Source organism: Haliotis asinina, chromosome 2, assembly GCF_037392515.1.
Source record: "Haliotis asinina isolate JCU_RB_2024 chromosome 2, JCU_Hal_asi_v2, whole genome shotgun sequence".
Classification (NCBI taxonomy): domain Eukaryota; kingdom Metazoa; phylum Mollusca; class Gastropoda; order Lepetellida; family Haliotidae; genus Haliotis; species Haliotis asinina.
In genome coordinates, this window is record NC_090281.1 from 75,984,180 (window position 1) to 76,008,179 (window position 24,000).

Consider the following 24,000-nt stretch of genomic DNA (forward strand, 5'->3'; position numbering starts at 1 on the left):
CCTCGTTAAGCTACATAGGAGTTAGCACCCTATAGATAGCAGTTATTTGATTGGCTTCCAAATATCATTGCCATAAGGAAAACATACATTAAGCAAATTAAGTATGTTCTTCAAACACAACGGAACTTGACATGGGAAGCATTTAAATAATATTTGATAAAATAATATTTGAAAAAAATATTTGACACAAACCAGTCCATGCTGAATCCCAACATGTAAAGGAAACGTTGAATAAAAATCTGACGTTAACTCCTGTCTGTAGTTAATCGGTAAGATTCATCCAAAATGAAATACAGGTGCATCACGAAATTACGTATCACCCTGAGCTGAAGCCTTGACTGTTGACTTTAAAAAGTCACATCAATTGTACTCCTTATGCATTGCTTTAAGCCACTATAGACACGTCAATTAAACAAAACTGACAAAAACTCAACAACACAACGCCATCGGCCGTTTACAAGGATATGCATCGTATCATGAGATGGTAAGGCACTTCAGTGTGTCCATATAGACCATCTCAAGCCCATGGACCCGATACAAGAACACCGGGAGTTTTAATGACAGACTCAGGCCAGATCGACATGAAGTTCCATCTCCGCCCAGGATCGCTACATCCGGTTGAGACATGTACGTTCAAGCGCCACAACCACATCATCCACAACAATCCTCGGACTGCGCCGAATGTCTCATCGGACAGTGCTGCGAGAACCTGACGTTTTGCCATAAGTGCAGTTCAACGTTATGTGGTTCTCATCATCAACGTCAACGGTGCATGGAGCATGACAATACTCAACCTCACGTTGCACGACATCGTGTTTGACAGGATTCCAGCAGTCAATGATGAGGTGTTATCTTGCAAATTGGTCTTCTCGATCACCCGATTTGTGCCCCATTCAACATCCATAGGGTACTCTTGATCGACACTTGCGACAGCGTAATCCGCCAAGTCAGGCACAACAAGGACTGCTCACAGCACTTCAGCAAGAGTCAAAACATTCTTCAAGACAGCATTCGGCTTTCTTCTGTGGGTCACCACTGCCAAGCTCTTGTCGATGTTCATGGTGATCACACCAGATACTCACATTTTCACTCTGAATAAGTGGCTTCGATACCAACTGTGGTTTTACCACACTTTCTGATTAACCATGTTGGAAATTGTAAAGTGATGATTTTACTGTAATTGAGAAATGATGTCACATTTGAATCAGTTACATGCATTCACAAAGTAAACTCACCATGTCAAGTTTCTTTTTTTTAAGAGTATATGTCCACAGAGTGAAACAACAACGACTATAGCTCTCCCCAACCATGGGTTCCATTACTCTCACATTAAGGAAAAAACACTGCAGGTGTTTTGTTTATTTGGTCTGTCTATGATCGCAGTGTTTGTTTAGTGATATGGTTTTAAATACTAGCAACGCAAAACAACAAATCAGTACCGGTGGAATCCTGTTGTGTGTAAAAGATGTTTCCTATTACAAGGGTCGTTCTTCTGAAGCGAATGTTTCCATGAAATCTGAAAGAAAAGTGTTTACTTTTAATCAAATTTCCCTCAGGGGAGTCTAAAAATATACCTAAAGAAATACATAGTGATTTTAAGATTACCAATTTTGACATAGCACAGTGTGCTGATAAACACTATTAACGAGTTATAACGTAACTGAATTTTAGCTACATGACTGAAAATCAAGTGAGCCTATATTATGACCTGTTTTTACCGGCGTTCTTTCTGCGGTTTCTGAAACATTCTCAGAAACCGCTGGACTAAATAAAAGCGACAACCCCTTTGCAACATGCGTAAGAAATCCCTGCTAAAGATCAAGGTTCACTTACTTGTTCCCACCAGTGTTAACATCTCAGTTTGTTGAAAAGGTTCAAATCAGAACTGTAAGCACATTGAAAAAACATGGCATTTACCAAAGCGTTAAAATGTAATTGAATTTGGTGCATCTGTAGTTAGCTGTGTTCTATTGTGTTTTTTAACATATTGGCCTTTACGTGGCTCAGTATACTTGTCTGGAATTATCAGACTGTCAGAGCTAACTTTCTCTTGTACGCTTCCCAATAAGGTCACATAATATTTTAGTGTTAGTTTTAGCTTTTCCAGATTTGTTTTTAAAATATCACTGCTGACTGCATCATTGAAATGCCCGTCTTCCTTAACTGTAAATCTCGGGAGATTTTACCCTGACATTGTATTTTTCAGTTGTTATTGCTATTTTAATCAGTACCAATTCAGGTTTACTTTAATGTCTGTGTTAAGTAAGGTAAAAAGCAGCGTTTATTTTTGACCACTGAAGCAAAACGACTTGTCTAATCCAAACTGTATCCCTGCACTGTTGGTCCCAGTGACTAGACAGGTTTGGGGTATCAATAAACAAGGAAGACGTACTAGAATAAGTCCATTGGAGAGTGTAAACACTGACTATGACACTTAGCTGTTGATATTCCAATCTTGCTGGCATTTGCATAACAGTAAGGGCTTTTGACGCGGACATACGGCAGAGTGGAAGAAATGAACAATTACAGAAATCCCTGGACAGTTTTTGCTGTCTTTCCTTCATCTCCTGGGGGTAGTTTACTTGTTGAAAAGGCCAATGAGTCGAGACCCTTCAGTGATGAATCATTTAGCTGTGAGCTTACACAGAATTCCTGTTAATCCCGCTTAAATTAGAAATATAGACCCATCCAATTCAATCGGGGTCGCGTTTGGCTACATGGAATCTTTCTGAAAGTGAATTTTAGTGTTTAGGCTGAGGACAGAGCCAAATAAATAATGCATGCTTAGAGTGCCATTGGACAATTATATTTACAGGAGGCTGAACGACACTTTGTATTGGCACTTATGTTTGACGATACATGTACACTCCGGGGTGTATTGTGAGCACATTGGGCCTTCTGTGAGAAAATAGAATAATGTTCCATAGGCTAATGTACCAGGTTTAGGTAATTGAGAACATTAATATTCAAAACCAATTCTAGATTCAGCTGTTTATGTCCCAGGGACTTGAAGTCAGTGTCAGATTGGTACATGCCGTATGATCCAGTGGTAGTTTCTGTGGTGATCACAAGAATATCCTATAAAGCAGGAAGCACGAGTGGCTCCAATGTTTTAGGTGAAGAGTTCACAGTGTAGAGTTACTTCCCATGGATACGCCAGTAGCCTATGATCGTGTAGGATCGTACGAATTCCAGCTGATAATAGTTTCAGATTCATGGTTTTCAGCACCATATCCATGTGAAAAGTTGCGGTTTTGTGTAAAGTTGTTATGAATTAGACAATTTTCATCTAGTTTTATCATTTGTCGAACTCACGCCATTAAGCTTTTCGACGTTTCGAATTTGTCTCAAAATACATCAGGTTCATGTGTAAACAGTACCTTTAAACAGTATGGAATATTGTGCAAAATTTCGTTAAGAACAGTTACATGAAGTAGGTGGCTATATTTACACTACTGCGTCTAAACGTTTGATTGCAAGCATAAATTAACGTAACCCAGCTGATTGTGCCAACGCAAACGTATTATGTCTTTGTTAAAACCTGTCAGAAATATGTGCAAGATGGTAATACGTATAAGTGATGCGTGCAGCAAAACCTTTAAGACTGCATCACGAACTAGCACATCATTCTAATCTCACTTTGACCTATTCAAGGGCCTGTGAGGTAATGAAATCATTGGCTGCTGAGAACGATTTTCAATTACATTACCTTGTCAAGCATTTGGTGCAATGAATATATTATGAACATACATCTGGATGCGATATTGTTCTCTTCCTGCGTTCATTCTATACATTCGTGCGTCCCGGGCACATATATCTGTGTCGTGTTAAAACACTGAAACACCCGTAAAGATATAAGTTAGAACTGGTCTTCAGCAGTCCATGCGTGTTCTTAAGAAGCAGCTAACGGGATCAGGTGGTCAGGTTCGATTTACTTCACACACGTTTCCGAATACCAAATGCGTAGATCGATGCCGATCATGTTGAGCATCGGGTTCTCTGGTCCAGACTCGATTATTTTATTGCTGCCATATTGCTGGAATATTGCTGGAATATTGCTGAAAGCGGTGGTTAACAGGAACCAAAGAAAACTAAAACAGTGGAACAAATTTAGCGGTTGAGAATAATTAAGTAGTTGAGTACATTTTAATGCTGGCTTCTTTAATGAAAAGAAAACAACAAAGAAAAAAACAACCATGTGATTCCCGATCACGCTTGCTCAGCTCGAGGACTGGTTATTGGGGACGAGTGGTTGTACTGTTCACTTTTTTTCCTAGGAGAATGGTACTTGATGGTCTTGTTTTTAACCGCGTGTCATCTTTGCACTCTAGATAGTTATTGGAGTAAACTGAATTATCCTTTCTTTTTCCGCAGGGCTGGAAGTTAACCGTTTTATGGCAGGTTTAGGCATGGAATACTTCATGCTGTGTGTTGAAGAATACGGCAAGGAATTACACATGGTTGGGAGCAGTATGTTTGAGTTTTTCAGCAATGTCGATGGACTGAATGAACATATCCGAAAAACACCTAAATTTCACGGTGACACCCCTGCCTCCTTTCGATGTGAGTATGACCACAACACGTTGTTAATTCACTACTACTCCAGCCGACGTAAGTTGCTGTACATGATGATGGGGACAATTGCTGCCGTAGCCAAGGTTCGGTTCTCGCTGGAGGTGGAAATAAAAGTGTCTCCCCATCGTTCACCAGAATCTCCTCATCAGATCTTTATCATCAACACCATCATCAACAACAACGACAGTAACATTACACTAGGTGCTATCCAAGATACGGTCTCCACCAATCCGTCCGACTCACAGATAGGCGTGGTCACCTTCTGCCACACGTTCCCCTTCCACGTGGTCTTTGACCGTCAGCTGCAGATCACCCAGATTGGCAGCGCCTTCATGAAGACAATAGCGCCGGAGATGGCCACAAAAGGATTAGAACTCTCAACATACTTTGAAATCCTCCTACCGGAAGTCAAGATGAGTTTTTCTGCGCTCCTGTCACGTATAAACTTCAGCTTCCTGCTTTTGACAAAAACCGCCAAGGTGAGTACTGGCGACATCCTTCCATTAAACTGACATGTTCATAAAGTGACGTTACAGTAAATGTCCTCAAGCACTCTTTCCGCATCATGTTCGCACAATAACCGTAAGTTCGAATTTCAGATTCTACGACTCTGATTCTCAGAGTCTACGGTTGTCAGTACGTGTTTCGTCTAAACTCCAAATCACTTTATGATCCGACATTAACCAGCGTTGAAGATGGTATCTTTTAATAAAGTATCACTATCGATATTTCAATACGAACCTGTACAGACTCTCTTTGACAGTGTTTGGTGACAACAAAGAATAGCCTGAATCATTACAGTTGGAGAATACTTACTCTCTTATCTACCCTAGTCTAGGTGATTGACAGTACACGTATGCAGTGTTGAAAGCGCGTTAGTGTAATGCCAAGTCAAAACATACGACACAAAACCTTGTGTGAGAATCAGAGTAATACAGTGTGATAAGCACAGTGGAACGAGAAGTAATCACTCCCCTGCAGCTAGCGTCCAGAGTCTCAATCATTTAACTTTAGATACCTTATTCATTCCCAGTATTTCTTAGATTGCAAACTCATATAATAACCCATAAGGGATTCATCAACACGTCAAGGGCTAATCTCATTGAGATATAATTAGGCATGGGAGAGGGTTAGCGTTGCGTTGGGTATCTTATATTAAAGGATCGGGGTTTGGTTTAGGGTACGGCTTGATTGGGGAGGTGTAGGTTTGGGGTTGTGGTAGGTTTGGGTTCCGGTAAGAGATCAGTGGTGCATTTACTTGCACTTAAGGCTTTAGCGTTACATTTACACACAGCTGACTTTTCTGTAGTGTATACCCTGAACTAAAGCAAATAAATTTTATTCTTGTATTTACAGCATTTTAGGGGAAATAAATACTCTCAAGAAAATTCTACAAAAGTGGTTAACGGAAGGGGAACATATTTTATTAATCCACATGATATTGCTTTCATGCCAAACCAATAAAACTGTAGTTGAAACAATTTATCTTACCTACGCATCTAAAGGTGACTCAGTTTTATTTTGTCCCAATCAGAGCATGGAGGTAAAAGGTCAGATGATCTATCTGCCAGAATCAGACGCCATCATGTTCATTGGATCCCCCAGCGTCGAGAAACTCGATGAGCTCATTGGCAAGGGCATCTACATCTCCGACATTCCCATCCACGACGCGACTAGAGACGTCATCCTTGTTGGCGAGCAGACCAAGGCCCAGGTAAGAAGAACCTATTATGTTGTAGACTCATATCTTCAGACATGATTACCTCTCCGTATCTGTCATCCCACCATCCGTAACTTGACCTTTTCAGAAATGAGCTGCAATTTCAACATCCTCAAGCACCAATGAATCTCAATATGTCCTAACTATTTTTTGCCACTTCCAGTTCTATCATGTTTAGATTTCCCAGCTGCCAAGCAGTAATGATGAACACAACTTACTCAACACTATACACCCAAAGTCAACATTCTCATCACTGTACCAAACTGTCCACTTTTCAACCAAACACCCGTTATTGCACTGAAAGTTTCGGTCCGGCTACCACAGCTTCTCCATTCTTCAAGTATCCTTCTGCAAAAACCACATCTTTAACATAATTCCCTAATATGTTACGTATTTTAAACACAACGCTCTATTGATCAATACAAAGAAATCTTAATTATTGACTGATTTGTTATTATTTTATTCATGGATACCTAATTCTGCCAAGAACGCAGTTGATCCTCGCGCAACAGAGGGCAATGGTCCCTGGCCTGTCAGTTCTACCCATGTCTCGTTAAAGGGATTGCAACGCCTATTGAGCATTTCTGTCAAACTGCATCTCAACTAATGGAAATTGCATCGGTTCCAATCCGGCGTGTAAAGCTGTCTTGCACCAGAATACGACTGTTGCATGGTTAGCACGCCGACCACGACACATCCCAGGAACTTACCGTCTACATCTATACACTCAGTATTCTGTGATGGGGGTTGCACAATCTTATGTTTTCTTTTAATATCTCAAATTAATCAAACTGACAAAACTGGCTGTCCATAGACTCGTATATATGCGTATTAACAGCCGGGAATATAACAACATGAGTAAGATGCAGCAAACATACAAATGTTCATACATCTGCAAGGAGCCTTGTTCTATGGAGGCTTCCTGAGGACTTGTCCCCTTAACAAAGCGCCCGACGTGGGTTGTATGTAATAGTAAACATAGTTCAGTGTAATTTAAGGAGACATTAATTTGTTCACTGACATGAACATATACGTCGCGAGGGAGCACGGGTGACTCAGCTGTGCGCCGCATTTCGCATTGCAGAGCTGCATCCCAGATTCTGTGAAACAGAATCCTGTCATCATGGATTTGAATCAGGGATTACGTTTCTGGGTTTGTGCCTATGGTTTCGTGTGACCATGGGTGGCCCATGGCCTGCATCAAGGCATCCCACACCCCGTGATAATATATCAGAAATATACCTTGAACCGGTGTCTTATTCATGTCTCCCTACATCAATCAGTCCCCTGAACTTTCAAAGGAAGATGGTTGCTGCTGAATCCCTGTTACACGTATAGCTAGATCGAAATTCCCATTAAATTTCATGGCACAACATACTTTTAATAAGCTCTCTGGCTCGCAGAACACATCGTCGAAAACGCAGAACATATCCTTTCACTGGATGTGCTTCTTCGTTTGTGCGAATGACCTAGGTTTTGTACACCTGCAGATGTTAATATGAGAAGGACTGTTTAACATACAAGTACAACATGGATTATAAAGGCGGATATTTTTGTTGAAAAGGTAACACATTATCCTTTGAACAGAGACCCATTTCGAAATCTTAAAGAAAGCTTTCTTTGTCTTATATGTCCTTCAGAGACTCTTCTGTTCCGCGTCTGTTTGTTCCAGTGGCATGGATAATAGGTCTAAAACATTTTACTGTATATTTTCCAGTATGTTTATTAAATCGTGGTGTTATCTTTGGCATCTGCGTCATGATATACTTACAGAACACATGCGCTATATCTATTCATTTATCCATTGTTCATCGTTCCTTCTGAAACAATATTTGGGGATGCTTATCATACATCCATTCAACACATGTGAATATACTAATAATGCATAATCAGCCCTCTAATCCCCCCACTCTGCGTGCCCATCTGACCACCAATTCATCTCATACCAGGTTAACCTTCCCACCATCCACAAACCCCTGCAGAATCTGGGCATCATCTACCCCAGACTATACCATCACACTCTTCCCTAACCTACATTCCCCAAAGTATCGACTACTTTCAAACGAGTCTCTTAACACCCCATCCCTCGACCTCCATGTGCCCCGCCACAACAAAATGTTCTTTCTAATCAACCTTCCCAGTAGTATTGGCAACCTTTCATCCAGACTCTATCCATTTGTCAAACCTCCATGTCTACCACCTAGCATATCCACTTTCACCAAGATCTGTACTATTACTGTGACCTGAAATAGCAATAGCCTGGTAGTATTGTTTTAGCCTACAGCTATGTTAACTATAACGATTACCCATCCAAAGGGCTTGTCAACGTATTTCAGAACGATAATGCTGCTCTACGGGCAGGTGTCTCTTCTTCCCGCCGACTTCTCGATCGCTTCCTTCGTTGCACTAAGCTCTGTGGAATTGTCCGCAAGATGAAACCACGATCAGTCCGCCTCGTGATAGTCAGGAGCTTTGGTAAACCTACAACCAATCTCTTTCCCTATTATTTGGAGAATTAACCCCGACCTCCTGTGCCCTACTCTTGCCTGGAACACAAATTATATTGCTGTGAACGACAACAAAAGAAGGCAGCTTTGCAACGTAATCATAGCTGAAAAAAACATGACAAGCTTTATGACATGTCGCTTCTCTCGTTCATGATTCGAATAATCTATATATTGTAAACACTGAATGGGTTGCCGTGTACCCAGACACATCCATTATACGTGTACGCATTAATTATACAAGCTTATGTGGCTTCTTGGGAAACTATATAAACGAAAGTCTAGTGGTTAAAGCGTTCACTCGTCATGGCAAAGATCCATGTTCGATTTCCCCCATGGTTACAAGCCCATGTCTGGGGTCCCCCGCCACGATATTGCTGGAATATTGCCAAAAGCGGCGTAAAACCATACTCACTCACCCACTCACTCACTCAACAACAGGTTTCACAGATCCACCGAATGCCAGTAGCACAATTAGGACCATGTTATTAACTATAAATTATTCCTTACTTCGATGTTCCGCAAATCCCGTAATTAAACGCTGCTACAATCTGCCCTATGTAATGAGGTCCCACTTCATGCAGCCATTCGAGGAATACGTTATAATGTAAAACTGAGAAATACATTAATGGAAAATTGATAAATGCACCATTGACTGGCCCATATCCATATAACATGGTGGACTAACGATCCCGCTCAGAAGTGTGTTCAGTAGCACATGCCAGAGCTGCAGTTCTGTCCAAGGTCATCTTTCGGAGGACCGAAATTGCTTTGCAGATTAACTTAATGTGCCAAATCTATCCTTAATGAAACGAAACGTTTGGTAAATATAATATTTATAACATTTTCATGAAATTTATCTATGTCATGGTTGAAAAAGGTGAAAATTGTAGTGATGCAAACTGAAAAACGATAAAAATCAAACCTTTCAGTGTCTCGTATGTACTGAGCCCACTTGTTGAATAATTTAAGCATAACTTCCTAAGGTGTCTGTGTGCCTGAGTGTGCGCGCGCGTGTGGATGGTCGGTGGGTTTGGGAGGGGAGGGAGGGGGGGAGGAAATTTTCTTCTTAGTACTAACGATCACATATTCTTCCTTGTTGTCTATTCAAGATGAATACTTAAGGAGAGTCCAGTTCTCATGTAATGAGAGGACGTAACTGAAGTAGGCGAGTTGGACCATAATTGAATGAGTACTACAATATCGTCTGTGTTCAGTGGCTAAATACTTTGGCAGGACGTCGCAGTGACAAGTTATTACATCCCCGACATGGTAGATCTGCAACTAATAAAGGTCAGTCATTAATGTTATCGGGTAATATGAGATAACCAATACTAGCTCAGTCAGGAATGTCAGGATAATATATCATTAATCGTGTATAATGGAAAAACATAACCACGTCAAATTACATTGACCAGGTGAATATGGACATTACGGGGCACGACGTCGTAGAATCAACTAATGGTAGCGAAACCTGAGTCGAATCAGGTGAATGCTCTAAAGTCACGATTATCTGTATGACAGGACCATCCATCCAGCACCCTCACAGGTCTGTCGTAAAGCGTTTTTCATAATTTCCCTTGGATTATTATTTGCTGAAATGATTCCGTTTCCAGGGATTCTTGCAACTATAATACGTCTTGCTCGTACGCTATATTTGTTATTGCTCGTCTCCGTAAAAGTACAGATTTAGTTATAGGCATTCAAATTCAGGTCGTAATTAGGTGCATCATTCTGGAAGAGTTAGTTGAGATCACGGATAGACTATTTCCCTGGAAATACTATAGAATTTACTCTTTGCCACGTATCACACTTTGCGGAAGCCGCCTTGGGTTAGAAAACATCATGCTACATTTGATCGCTGTATACCCATCAAACACAGAAACGTCGTTAAATCGTTTTGAAAACGTTTCCGTAATGTTTTAAGAAAACTTTGGCAACAAAACTTACAAACCTAAAATTTTGGAAACGTTTTTGATGGGGTTTCCAACACGTTTGAAAACGTTAGGATTGAAGCTCCTTGCGACTGTCAAGATGTCATAAACGATGGATATCTGTTACCGTTGGAAGGTTTCTTTACTAACGCTTTGTGTTTATAGTGTATTGTGTGATCATGTGTAGTTGTGTCGTAGTAAGTTGTGGTGATAGGAGTCAAAGTGTAGTAATGACAAAGGAACAGTTTATTGCTTACATCCTCTGTAATATGTTTCGATTTAGATCCAAGCCTCACTTATATAGAATGGGTGTATTTCTGTAAGTAGGCTATCAGCCCATGAACAATCATATGATACAAAATTTCATTTTAGACGAGGCAATATACACGGTTACACATTATTTATACACATTTGATCTGACCACGAGGGCATGCTTAATAAACTGCACACCTTTTAGCAGAATACTAGTACCATTACGTTGTATTATTGTTTTAAATTAATAATATTTGGACATTGATCAAAATTTGGTAAGTATACACTTCGTTGTATTAAATATGCACCACAGACAAAACGAAAATACACTTCATCCTCTGGGATGTTATTGTTACACATTTTACATATTGTTGATTCATAATTATCATTTTTACGTGTCACAGTACAAGGAAGGTAGGTGATGAAGTCTACGTTTTTAATATGTACATTTGAGACAACGGAACATGTAATCAAAATTTGATGGTCCCATTTAGCGTCATTTTGATCATATCAATATGGCAAGCCCGTTGCATCCGTTCTTCTTCCCATCACTAAGTTGAACTGTTGCCAAATTACTTTTCCACTTAATGTCCCTCGCTGCAAAGAATTGTTGGTCTTCAACAACTCCTGCGTGCTACAGGGGGCGACTAACGGATCCAGGTGCTCAGACTCTCTTGTCATACCCCCTCAAATCCTAGTTGCTTAGATTGAAGATCATGATGACAGTCTCTGAAAGTTCTGGTGCAGGGCATATAGCTCACACCTTGTCATCATGCACAATACTGTTATTGAGTACAGTACTATCGGCGATTAATTAATAATAGTCCGGAACCTCCATGACCGCTGAGTTCTTTCCTTAAAACGTGTCCAATCCTCAGACACTATACAACATGTGCAGTATCACTCCTAGCCATCAGAGATACAACAGTATCTCCTTCAAGAAGCGAAAACATATGGATATTGTATTTGAGCAGGGAGTATGTCTGGTTTGAATCTGTGTCCAACGCTAGGCGGGTCCTGCTCAAGGGATTAGGAAGGTGAACGCTAACAGCTGAGCGCGATGTTGGCCGCACCGAGCGGCGTCATCGATAACGCAGAGACGATTTATCAATGTGTTCTTAATAGGCACAGCCCTTTTACACACACATCGTATTCATCATACTTCTTCGTCCTGAGTGTTCCAATTTACATATGCAAATTACATTAATCACAGAAACTGACATAGGACCTAGATGAGACGAAGCAGAATAAATTTATTTCATAATTGATCCGTTGAATTTGAATTCGCAAACGTCTGTGGTTTAGTGCAGTGAAGTAGCTGGTTCAAAAGAATAAACATAATCCTTACAACCTAGAACGTGTTGACAAGCGTTAGTCAATATAAAAAGAATCGAGAAAATGCAGATTGACCATGAACCATGTTTTCTCAGATGCCGATGAACAAATTTATTTTCAAATAGCTTGAGAACCAGAAAAAATATTCTTGTGTTTTATTTTAATAGTATTGTCTTAAAACATTTAAATCCTTAACTCATCTTATTCAATTAAGCAAGGTTGTCGATATTACAAATAATCGTTTTACAAGATTGACTGTAACCTAGAGATGGTTTTACATGTGGGGCTTGCAGATAATATTAATTCGAGATAGCTATTGTACCCTTTAACGAACATCATTACTAGGATATTTATTCTGTCCATTTACATATCATTAAGTATCATACACTTAAGTAGTTCACTTAATTTTGCTTTGCTCCAAATAAGAAGCGTAAAGGTAAGAGTTACGTGCGTAAAGGTAAGCATAAGAACCTTCATCGGTATGATAAACTGTACGTGTTGACCTACGGTTGCCCTCACAGATGGTCTGTCTGTCTGTCTTTACACAAAGCGTTTTACCAATCGATGTAGACAGCGAGTATACATGTCTACTTGAGTTAATAATGCAAAAACGTGCTACGCCTCGTTTACTGAAACATGTGTCGTTATAGAGAGGGTGTGACCCATTTGGGGCATCACTTGGAGAGAGGCTAATTGAAAGTGTCCTAAAACACCGTTGCATGTTTTGTAGCTTTGTTTGCAGTTGTGAGTTAACTTCATGTTCAAAATCATTTTAAAACATACCTCAAATTTAAACTATAAGGTATACATTGTGAACAATCAGTCCCCTATGTGAATTGATACACGCGAGTTAGTACACAAGGAGAATGACTCACGAAACTATAGTGAATACACAAGAGAATTATCAGTACCCAATGTGAATTGTTACACTTGAGTTAATATACAAGGCCAATGACTCACTAAAACTACGGTGAATACACTAAGAAAACTATCAGCGCCTAGCGTGAATTGTTATTTATGAGTTAATACACAAGACCAATGACTCACTAACACTATACGGGATGCACTAAGAGATCCATCAGTGCCCAAGGTGAACTGTTACACGTGAGTTAATACACAAGGCCAATGACTCACTAACACTATACGGGATAAACTAAGAAATCCATCAGTGTCCAATGTGAACTGTTACACGTGAGGTAATACACAAGGCCAATGACGCACTAAAACTATAGTGGATAAACTAAGAGATCCATCAGTGCCCAAGGTGAACTGTTACACGTGAGGTAATACACAAGGCCAATGACGCACTAAAACTATAGTGGATAAACTAAGAGATCCACCAGTGCCCAATGTAAACTGTTACACGTGAGGTAATACACAAGGCAAATGACGCACTAGAACTATAGTGGATAAACTAAGAAATCCATCAGTGTCCAATGTGAACCATTACACGTGAGTTAATACACAAGGCCAATGACGTACTAAAACTATAATGGATGCACAAAGAGATCCATCAATGCCCAATGTGAATTGTTACACGCTTTAACACCAAGGCTCATTGATTCTACACAATAGCAACAATCTGAATCTGCCTGCTTAAGGCAGTCCTTTCGCTGAAACTATGTTACTATAGTTGAATAGATATAACTAAAAGTGATCTGTTCCTTTTCAGGGAATATTTTATAGAACAATAAGCATGCAGACATGAAAGCTTTCAGTTATCTTAAACAGGAAATAACGATTAATGAATGAAATGTATTACTTCAGATACGAACTATATGTTGAGATAACAGACGCCATTCCGCCTTGCAATGGAGTTATTCTTAGTTATCAAACACGCTGATGACTGTTTCTACTAGCCCGTGTGTAAACTTCAGATACGATATAAGACATATCACATTACAAAGTCCACATGATAGCGTGAAAGCTTCATGCAGATTACTGTTATAATAACTGCTTTACTAACATCTGGCGCTCGGAATTTTGATTATGTCTCACACTCAATATTTTTTACAACCTTGACATGTCGATGGTTGGTTTCCTTCAGTCTAGCCGAAAGTGAATAAAAATGAACTGGCGAGAGTACAATTGCATTGTATTGATCCCAGAACGAGCTTTCCTATAATCTTGCTCGAGCGTGTTGGTCACAATACGGTTTACATGTGCGCTCTCTCACGGCAGTCCAGTTCAATAAACTATTAGCCGTATTTTAAGGCGCAGTCATATCCTCAGTCACCCACGTAGCACGCAGTATGTGCACATTTTGCCGATAATGTTTGCATTGGGTTAATGTTAGCCCGGCATTAAGGTTGGTGGTTAAAAGTTACCTTACACTACTCTCGTACTTGGATGCCTCGGATTCACTAAAATGATTGTCCTAAAATGGTCCGGATTCAGAACCCTTGGCGGATGAAGTGACCTTTTGAAAATGCATTCACAACGTCATGTTTCTCTGGCCATTTTTTATTGGTCTGATATAAGTGCACAGTCATGTGCATGTAGGTGCACGTGGGAGGTGTTAATACAGTATTAAGCGATGTCATTGCATATCATGTATGCTCTGGTCTTCTATGTTGTGTGTCCAAATTCTGATTTTGCGATGTCTTAATACCTGCTTACATTTCACCAATTACTTCACCATCTGTATATAATCAATATCTCGCGTATACAGGCTATCTCGAAGATCGATGGTCACTTAACTTTTTATTAAGGTCTTTCTTGCAGATATCCACACACACACGTAAGTCAACTAACACTATATGCCGGGTCCTACTATATGCCTTCGGTACAGTATTGAAAGTAAGGTCTTAGAGACATATGCATACATTATCAAACCTAACAATGTGTAAATATATTCTTTCTTTCTCAAATGACATGCTTGTTTTGTGACATGTTCTGACATGACTGTTGACCGTTCCAGTTTCCTCAAAAACTAATTTATCGAATCACAGCACGATGTTATGTTGACTAAAGCCAAATATCCTGCATACATTTCATCAAACGGATGCATTACACTTTGTAATCCCATATATACAACACCTGTATTTAGATTCGCACAGCTCATCTTTCATCATTACGAAATACAATATTCATATTAAGAGATGGAGATGTGAAATCCTCAGCTGATATATCTCAATTATGACGCATAATGATATGTATATAAGTGTGAATATTGAATCTAGGTTTCTGTTATATGTGGAAATATGTTAGATTAGATAACAACGTATGATATAGATTTATGGCTTCTTCAATGTTTACAACATGACATGTCCGGGCTAGGTCTTGCCCCTTCATCAAGAATAGCCCAACGTCGTGTTGCAAGCTTTAAAGAAGTTGGAAATCCATTACAGACGTTGTTATGTTACCTCCCAACTTCTAAATTCTCATCAGTCACCTATGTTCCATCTCATAATTCCATATCACTTACATCAATGTATTACTTTTAATGCCTGTGACAGTATACATGTACATTGTAGAATGAAGGTACATGTATATGGAGTGAGTTAGTGAGTGACTTAAGTGTTACGCTGCACTCGGCAATATTACAGCTATATGGCGGCGGTCGGTAAATAATCGAGTCTGGACCAGACAATCCAGTGATCAACAACACGAGCATCGATCTGCACAACTGGGAACCGATAACATGTGGCCAGTCAGCGAGCCTGACCATCCGATCCCGTTAGTCGCCTCTTGCGGCAAGCATAGTGGACTTATAGCAAGCACGGGTTGCTGAAGGCTTATTCTACCCCGGACCTTCACGGGCCACATGTATATGGAAATACGAAACAAGCCAGTGTTACCTCCCATACACGGCATCAAGGACAAAGTAGAAATATCATACGAACATACATCTTGGCACAACGGAAACGGAGTTTCATTGGCATCAAAAGTAACTATACACTCTTAGCTAGAAAGTTCTGACATGATACTCGTTGATAGATTTCAGTACAAATGGGTCTCTCTGATTCCTCGGTGAAATATGGACAAAATGTCAGAGGAGTGAGTTAGTTTAGTTTCACGAGACATTTAGCAATAGTCCCGCAGTATCACGGCGGGGGACACCAGATGTGGGTTTGACACGTTATACCCATCTGGAAAATCGAACCCGAGCGAAGCTTTTGACCAGTAGGCTACCATACCGACCCTAAATATAAGAGGACATGTCATAATAAATATCAGAATCTGACTTCGTTAAAATGTTCATAAAATTGTTTTTCACACAACACATATGTTCGATGACAGGACCATAAATGATGTCAGTATTCATACGCTGAAGTGGTTTAGGGAGCATCAGTTAAAGTCATGTTAGCGTCCTAGCCTCATCACATCACGTTTAAGTGATGCTGACAGTAGGATTTGTAAACGTTTCATGTATCCATCCACGGGATCATGTAATGTCTCATATTTAAACGTAAATTGCCGTTAATTTTCCATTTTAGAGTAACCTTATACGCTTTTGACTTAGTGTGATGTCATATCTGAAAACTGTGTAAATCTAGCCATTATAACCTTATCGCAGTTACACTCTCTATTACAACCACTTGGAACGTACTTGCAAACGTTTGCAACTCTCTACTGTGTGTCCTGCGTTTTGGAATGACCCTTTTATGGGCGGGAATGAGTTTGAGAATGACGTGATACTCTTCCGATTCCCATGTCTGGGATCACGCAATCTGCTCATACAGTTTCGTTGAGACGCTGTTTATGGCTCTACCGTGGTGAAACTGTAAATGGGTGTGGACAACTGTGTCATTCCTCGTCCACAAAGATGTCAGGCGATCTTCACCTGCTTCAATGATTCACGCTTCCCTGTCGTTGTCGATGTAAATAGCGATAGGTATGAGGGTGCCTGCTATATTGTGTTTAAGGACACTCGCAATACGCTACTCAGTACACCTGATAGGTGACACGAAATTTGGATTCCGTGTCGAGTTCGAACACGCAAAGACAAAGAGACTCGCACGGAGATGGGATTGCGGAAATGCAGACGGTGCAATGCACTGGATGCACGTTCATCCTTGTCGGCGTAGACAGACAAACTATTGTATGCTGTTGTGTGGACATCCTCACGGTAACGCTACGGCTAGAGCACGTTTCTCAGGCTGTTCCGAAGAAGAGTTCTGTCGGTGTAGAAGGGGGAAGGCTATTTGGTATACGTCCTCACTTAAGGTACCCCTGAAGGTTCCGAATGCGACAGGCCAAACGTAGTGCTATTTGTGTTCTGAGTAGTCAACCTCATATGTCATAGCTAAGGTACCTCCTCCGGTTCCAAAGGCGAAAGGCAGGTAAAAGCTGTATATTACTGAGCGTACGTTAAAGCTACTACGCCAAGGCACACACTATTTCAGTTACAGTATACTATTTAATCCCAGCACATAACATATTTGTGAAAGAAGGACTCTCAGCACGGTACAAGCTCGGACTCTAACCCTAATCTCTTGGCTAAAATCATCACCCTTTGACTAACACAATCTAAAGGAAGACCCGACAGACCTTCCTCGAAGGAAAAGACGTAGGATCCCAAAACCGATGAGAGAGAACATGCAATCATTCATGCTCGTCATTTATCCAGCATTTAAAAAAAGAAAAAAACAAAGCAACTCTGTTCGCTTAGCCAAAATCTATATGTACATCGGAACAATGTGCGCAGAATGAACGAAATGCCACAAACAAACGCGAAATCGACAAGTGACACTTGCACAACCTATGGAGATGTCAATGCTGCTGTTTTTGGAGACACGTTTGAACTTGACCAAGAAACTATTTTATTACAGTTTTTATGAATTATTTGCCGAAGAATGAATTCAAACCTTTAGGAATCAAAGAAGGTGAGCAGACCCACCAACAAAGAAACCAAGCCATATAGACACCAATTGCTCCCCAATCAAGAAGAAATCTCACCAGCCAGAGTGGATATGTAACAGCCGATTGGACCATGTTAGTTAATGTGCTTTGCGTTGTGTGAATAATTTACTATGTAGGTAGATTTGTGAAGTAGAATTAATTTCTTTAGGGAAATGTAACACAACTTCAGGTGGAATAGTTTATGTGTACCCTTGTAGTGATACATGTCTGATTATAGTCCCAATCATGGCACAACCACACGGACCTAGTCTGTCTCTCAGTCCCGGAATCATATTATTTCTCCTACTGCCTAGCCCTCCTTGCAAAGCTTGCACGTAAGCCCCTAAACAGCTAAAGTTAAATTTAAGCTCACTAGATTTTTAAGCGTAGTATATTTGTTCTTTTAAATTTCGGCTACTTGTTTTCCTACCACAGCCAGCGGCTGAAGAGATGGTGTAAATACAGCTAAAATCCATGAAGGTAGCCCATAGTCCCTAGAATTGCTATGGTGATTAACCCTCATTTGTTGGCGATCTACAGCCTGGTTTTACATTGCTTTGTCCTCTATGGATAAAATGGTTTAGCTGTAATTACTGGTTTTACGTTTCTGTCTGTGATGAGCTAGTTATTATATTGCCCATCGCCAACAGGATCCTGTAATTTAATTCCATTTATTATGAATTCATAACTGTTTAAGTCACGATATGCCTGCACTATTGCCGATGTGACTATAACTCATAACGCAGCCACTCACTCACTATTAATGTTTTGGTTCTCCAAATGTTCTTGTTTTGAATTTTACCCTGTGACTGCTACCATTCTTATTAATACGCCCTGCACCATAGCTGCTATTTCATTGCCAATAGCTGTAAGTGTTTAGCGTTTGTTTACGTCTTCCGAAGTTAACTACAGGATTTCTAATTACCACCATGGCTAGATACCAATCCTTCACGAATGGCACAGTTGGAGCCTACCTAAGAGCGTCTGAACACACAGTGACATATAAAGTGTGTTTGCTTGGTAAAGATAGACATGTTGAGGGGTCTGGAGAGTGTTCGCTACTAGTCTTGTGTCAGCGTTGAGGAATGGATAGGCGTTATCTCCCATGGTAGGCTTATTGACACTTCTCTCAAATACTTGAACTCGAGTTTCACGTTGTTTAGGACTATGGATGTGGATGAGAGTCGAAGGGTTTAAATCAATCTCACCGATACATTCTAGATAAGTCCTGAAAGTAAGATAAATATTCTGTGTATTTTGGTCTCTTCGACACTTGAGAATCAGCCCCATATTATTTATGTGTCTATTCACACTCAGAATGTTGCTAAACCGCATGTTTCCTGAAAGCAGTCAGTTTGTTGCAGGTTGTGTGCCAGATTCAGGAAGAAAGCTCGTAAATGAACGATTTAGTCTAAACAAAACACACTGAGACGCGACCAATCAACACATTCTACATTCCTCCCCAAGTCGACTTCATAAACACAAGGATTTATTACTTTGGTGAAGCTTCCCATTTAACAGCTGATTTAAGTTCATTCATGGCGCTGGTGGGTGCGGGTGGGTAGCGTCCTGGTAGTAGAAACTGACCCTTTAGAAATCGTAGGGGAATCTATTCTGATTTATGGCTGCAATATAGACAACTGTTCACACGCAATATGCTCATGACACACATTATACTTAAGTGTATTGTATTTCTTTGGAACGCGATATTAACATCTAAAGATATTGTTTGTCAGTATTTTCAGGAACAGGTATTTCATTTCAATCCTTAACCATCAGACAAGTATTGTCAGTCCGCCCATGATTAATTGTACATTGACGGTGGGCCTCCTGGTTAAAGCGTCATTGCTAAAACAATAAAAACATACACACTAACTAGCTAGATGTACGTTGGTTATATGAAACCCAAGATCTCATTCCTGACCTCGCCTCAAAGTATTCATGTAAAAATTCTGACTTTCCTCACGATGATGCAGTGTGCAAATTACCCTGTACTCATTCCGAGATATACGCTCGTCATTTGGAAACCAAGATCTCATTCGCGACCTCGCTACAAAGTATTCATGTCAAAATACTGTCCTTCCTCACGATCATATTACATGCAAATTGTCCTACAAACAAGGTAAACGCTACTCTCCACTCACTCATTCGATGCCGGTTCATCCAACTAGAAACACTAATTGTCACTTCACCTTTACCCCATTCTACTTTTGACATGCCTGTTACTTGTGGCATTAGCAGACGGTACCATGTAATCAATTTGTACAAAGATAACACAGAGCATATGTATTTCTCTTCACTGCACTAATGGATGAGAATATGTGTGCGTTTTTGTCCTATTTCCGCTCAATGGTTACACGAAGTAGCTGCAGAGATGTGGGATTAAGGGTATATCATGCACTTCAGTGGTGGCATTCAGTTTGAATTTACTTGATGCGGGCTGCCATCTGTGAATAACGCTTTCGAATGACGCCCTAAAAAAATCACCTTCTTTCCTTCAGTTTAACTCACCAAGCATGGCACTATCGATACCTATAATACTCGGGTTTTTTCGTATTATATGATTTCGATCTGGAAATGAGATGGATAATGTATTAAACATGTTATAGCTTTCAAACTATTTTGAAAATGCCAGTTGGGAGTAAAAGCTCAAATGTGTCTTATGAACTGAAAACATGTCTCTCGTACACCTACCGTGAACTAACAGTTGGGTTAGAATCGATTCTTACCTCCTACCAATATGAAAAGGATGCAAGGTAATGAAGTAGATAAACTGTGGGTGACATTTCCATTGAGAGCAATAGATGAATAATGCACACTAATGATATTTCTACGTGAATCAAGTTCAGCGTTTGCTCGATTGATACGCAAATACGTTCATTCTATTTCCTTTCGATGTCCCATGTCGAATTTTAATAAAAATCAGTTTGTCAGATAAAACAAGTTCTCGAGTAAATATAACGACCCATGAACATAATTCCCTATTCTTTGTTAGATTTGCATAATTACGTCCTTGTGAAACAGAGATCGCTAAGATGCAACCTTCCATCTAATTGGTACGAAGATGCTGATGAAACCTAAACTCTAATGAAGAAGAAACAGTACTGCATGTTGCCTTGTTCAGGAGAAAATTAGTACTTTCTGGTTAGACTTTAGGGAGCTGCTCAACATCTCAGTGTATTTTAGACACGAGAGACTGTTGAGAAATGCGATCGAATGGTTATAGCATGACCAAAGCCTGCAGCAAATACATGATCCTTTCAAAAGGGAATAGATACTGTATTGAAAGGCGTACATGTAGTGAACCTTTTTCTTCTTTTTGACTAGAAATCATGTTTTCGTTGTATTTTCCGACAAGTGTTATGTATATGACTTTATATGACTTCGGGTCCACCTCGCAGGAGTTTCGAATTTCATGAAGGAATGTTCTGTTCACAGGATGGTCTCAAAAGGCGTATGGAGACACTGCAGAAAAGTATTCTGGAGGCGAGCAAGGCCGTGGACACCGAGAAGCAAAAGAACGTCAGTCTGTTACAAGATATCTTTCCGCCAGAGGTTGCCCAGAAACTGTGGCGAGGTAGGTTGTTTTCTATGTTGATCAGTTGCACTTCAGTCTTACAATGGTCATGTTACCATTAGGTGTTGCCAGAACCTTAAGTTGTTTCCTGTAACGGAGGCACGCGCATTCTGACTGGACGTGTTACCATAAAGTATTTCCCGAACATTAGGTCGTTTTTGTAATGGAGGCACACACTTCTTACTCGAAGTGTTATCATAAAGAGTTGCCCGAACATTAGGTTGTTTCTGTAATGGAGGCACACTCATTTGTTACTGGACGTGTTGCCAGAAGGTGTTGTCTGAGCCTGTGGCGGGATAAGTAGTTGTCTGTGCCCCCTGGAATTGCCACTGGACAGAATACCATAAGATGCTGCCCAAATACTGTTTAGAAGTAAGATATTTCATTGTAAGGTAGACACACCAATCTCTAATTGGACGTGTTGCCCAGAAACTGTGGCACGGTATGTTCTTTTCTATGTTGGACAGTGGATATGTCACCATAAGGTCTTGCTCAGACTTACTTACGAGGTAACATATTATGTTTTGTAGTCGTCAGCAAACCAATCTTTCACTAGACGAGCTAATGCTAAATGATGACCAGGAACTGTGCAGAAGTAGTTTTTTGTGAGAACACCGATCTCTTACAAGACACGTTACAACAAGGCGTTGCCCAGAAACTGTAACGAGGTAGGATGTTTCCTGTTATGTTGACACCCCAATTAGTTACTGGACGTGTTACTGCCAACTGCTGTCCAGACACTGAGTTACAGGTCTACCCTTTATATCATACTCACTGGAAACCACTTTGCCGTTCATTTTCTCCCTCCCCTTCCATAAAGATAAGGAAAACCTGTTGTCACAAAGAAACTCTCTAACAAAATTAAGCTGTTGTGAATGTTGTTATAAATGAAAACACACAAAGGTTCGTAGACGATGCGTTTGCTGTAGACTGCGATCACCTGGAATGTCCACACTATATTATTGCTGGCACCGTGTTGCAGGCAAATACACGCCTTCTGTTGAACGGCCCAGCATATCCAGAATGCACTAATGATTGATGGCAACGAACCTAATGAAATTCCGCATCAGATAAAGACTATCATTCTTTTCCCGATCAAGTACTGATGCCATGAAGAAGTCAATGCAATAATTGTAGAACCGATTGCTGCCTGAGTTCCTTCAGAAGTCGGTGATGCCATATGGTGCGCAACGTAAATTGCCTGGCCAGAACAACATCGTGTACGGTTTATCATGCACCATGACGGCTTCAATAAACTGGATGCGCCCCTACACACCACGCATCTCTCTCTCTCTCTCTCTCTCATACACACACACTCTCTCTCTCTCTCTGTCTCTCTCGACGTGTTGTGTTTTGTGTTGACAGAACCTTAGGTTTATTATAATGTACGCACACAGATACCTTTCTGGGCGGTATTTTGGCAGAGGCTTCCATTTGCTCGCTCGCTTAGGGTTACTCAATATTTAACTGCTCTGGAAACAAGCTCCTTGCAAAAATATGAACGCTAAGTCTTCTGAGTTTACATTCGTCTTTCTTTAATTCTCTGAAACCTTGTACCACGTGCCTCCCACCGTGTAATGAATTGCACCATAAGTCTATCTTTCAGATTCAATCTTTTACTAAAGCAGGCTTCTCAGATTTATGTCAATTAAGACCTTGTTTTTAGTTATCTGATCTTCGACAAAGCTCTTGCCAGTATTATTTTAAGCCCAAGGGGCATTTTAGCCCATAAAGAAAGGCCTTCGTGGAAGCTGCTCGTGAGATCTGTATATCTTAAACTGTTTAGTAGATGCGACTGCAGGCCCTTCCACCTGCTGTCTGGCAAGCCGATGTTCAGGACAAGATACTTCATCGATTGCTACAGCCACTTCCAACAAATCTTGCTAAACTTTGTTGGAAGGCTTATAAATCAAAGTAATCGTATTATTTCGAGTATTTCCCCTTTTAGCGTGTGTTTTGATTAAACGTCCTCCACTGCTGATATTTCGTGTGATTTGTGTCCTGTTCTTGTCGTGGTATCAGTTTCACCACATGACGGAGTGTTGACCTTGATGCGCAGACAATATGGAACAACACATGGTCTGTGTTTTTTTTAAGAGAAAAAAGAACATCTAGTTCGTTCATATCACCGTAGTTAATATGTCTCATTTGTCTCCAACAGTTTTTACAAATGCATTGTACCTGTAGAAGATAGTTTCTTAACACCGGAAACAGCAATATTTCATTTGCATGGCGGCTATCTGTAAATAATCGAGACAG

General features: G+C 40.3%; 1 protein-coding gene across 1 annotated transcript in view; it reads left to right on the forward strand.

Moving 5' to 3' along the window:
- LOC137274338 (guanylate cyclase soluble subunit alpha-2-like) overlaps nucleotides 1-24,000 on the forward strand; it is a 99,693-nt gene that overhangs the window by 57,530 nt on the left and 18,163 nt on the right. Inside the window, exons 4-6 of the mRNA XM_067807485.1 lie at nucleotides 4,375-5,054; nucleotides 6,110-6,289; nucleotides 21,603-21,741. Of these exons, the coding sequence (XP_067663586.1) occupies nucleotides 4,375-5,054; nucleotides 6,110-6,289; nucleotides 21,603-21,741 (999 nt within the window). The remainder of the gene's footprint in view (nucleotides 1-4,374; nucleotides 5,055-6,109; nucleotides 6,290-21,602; nucleotides 21,742-24,000) is intronic.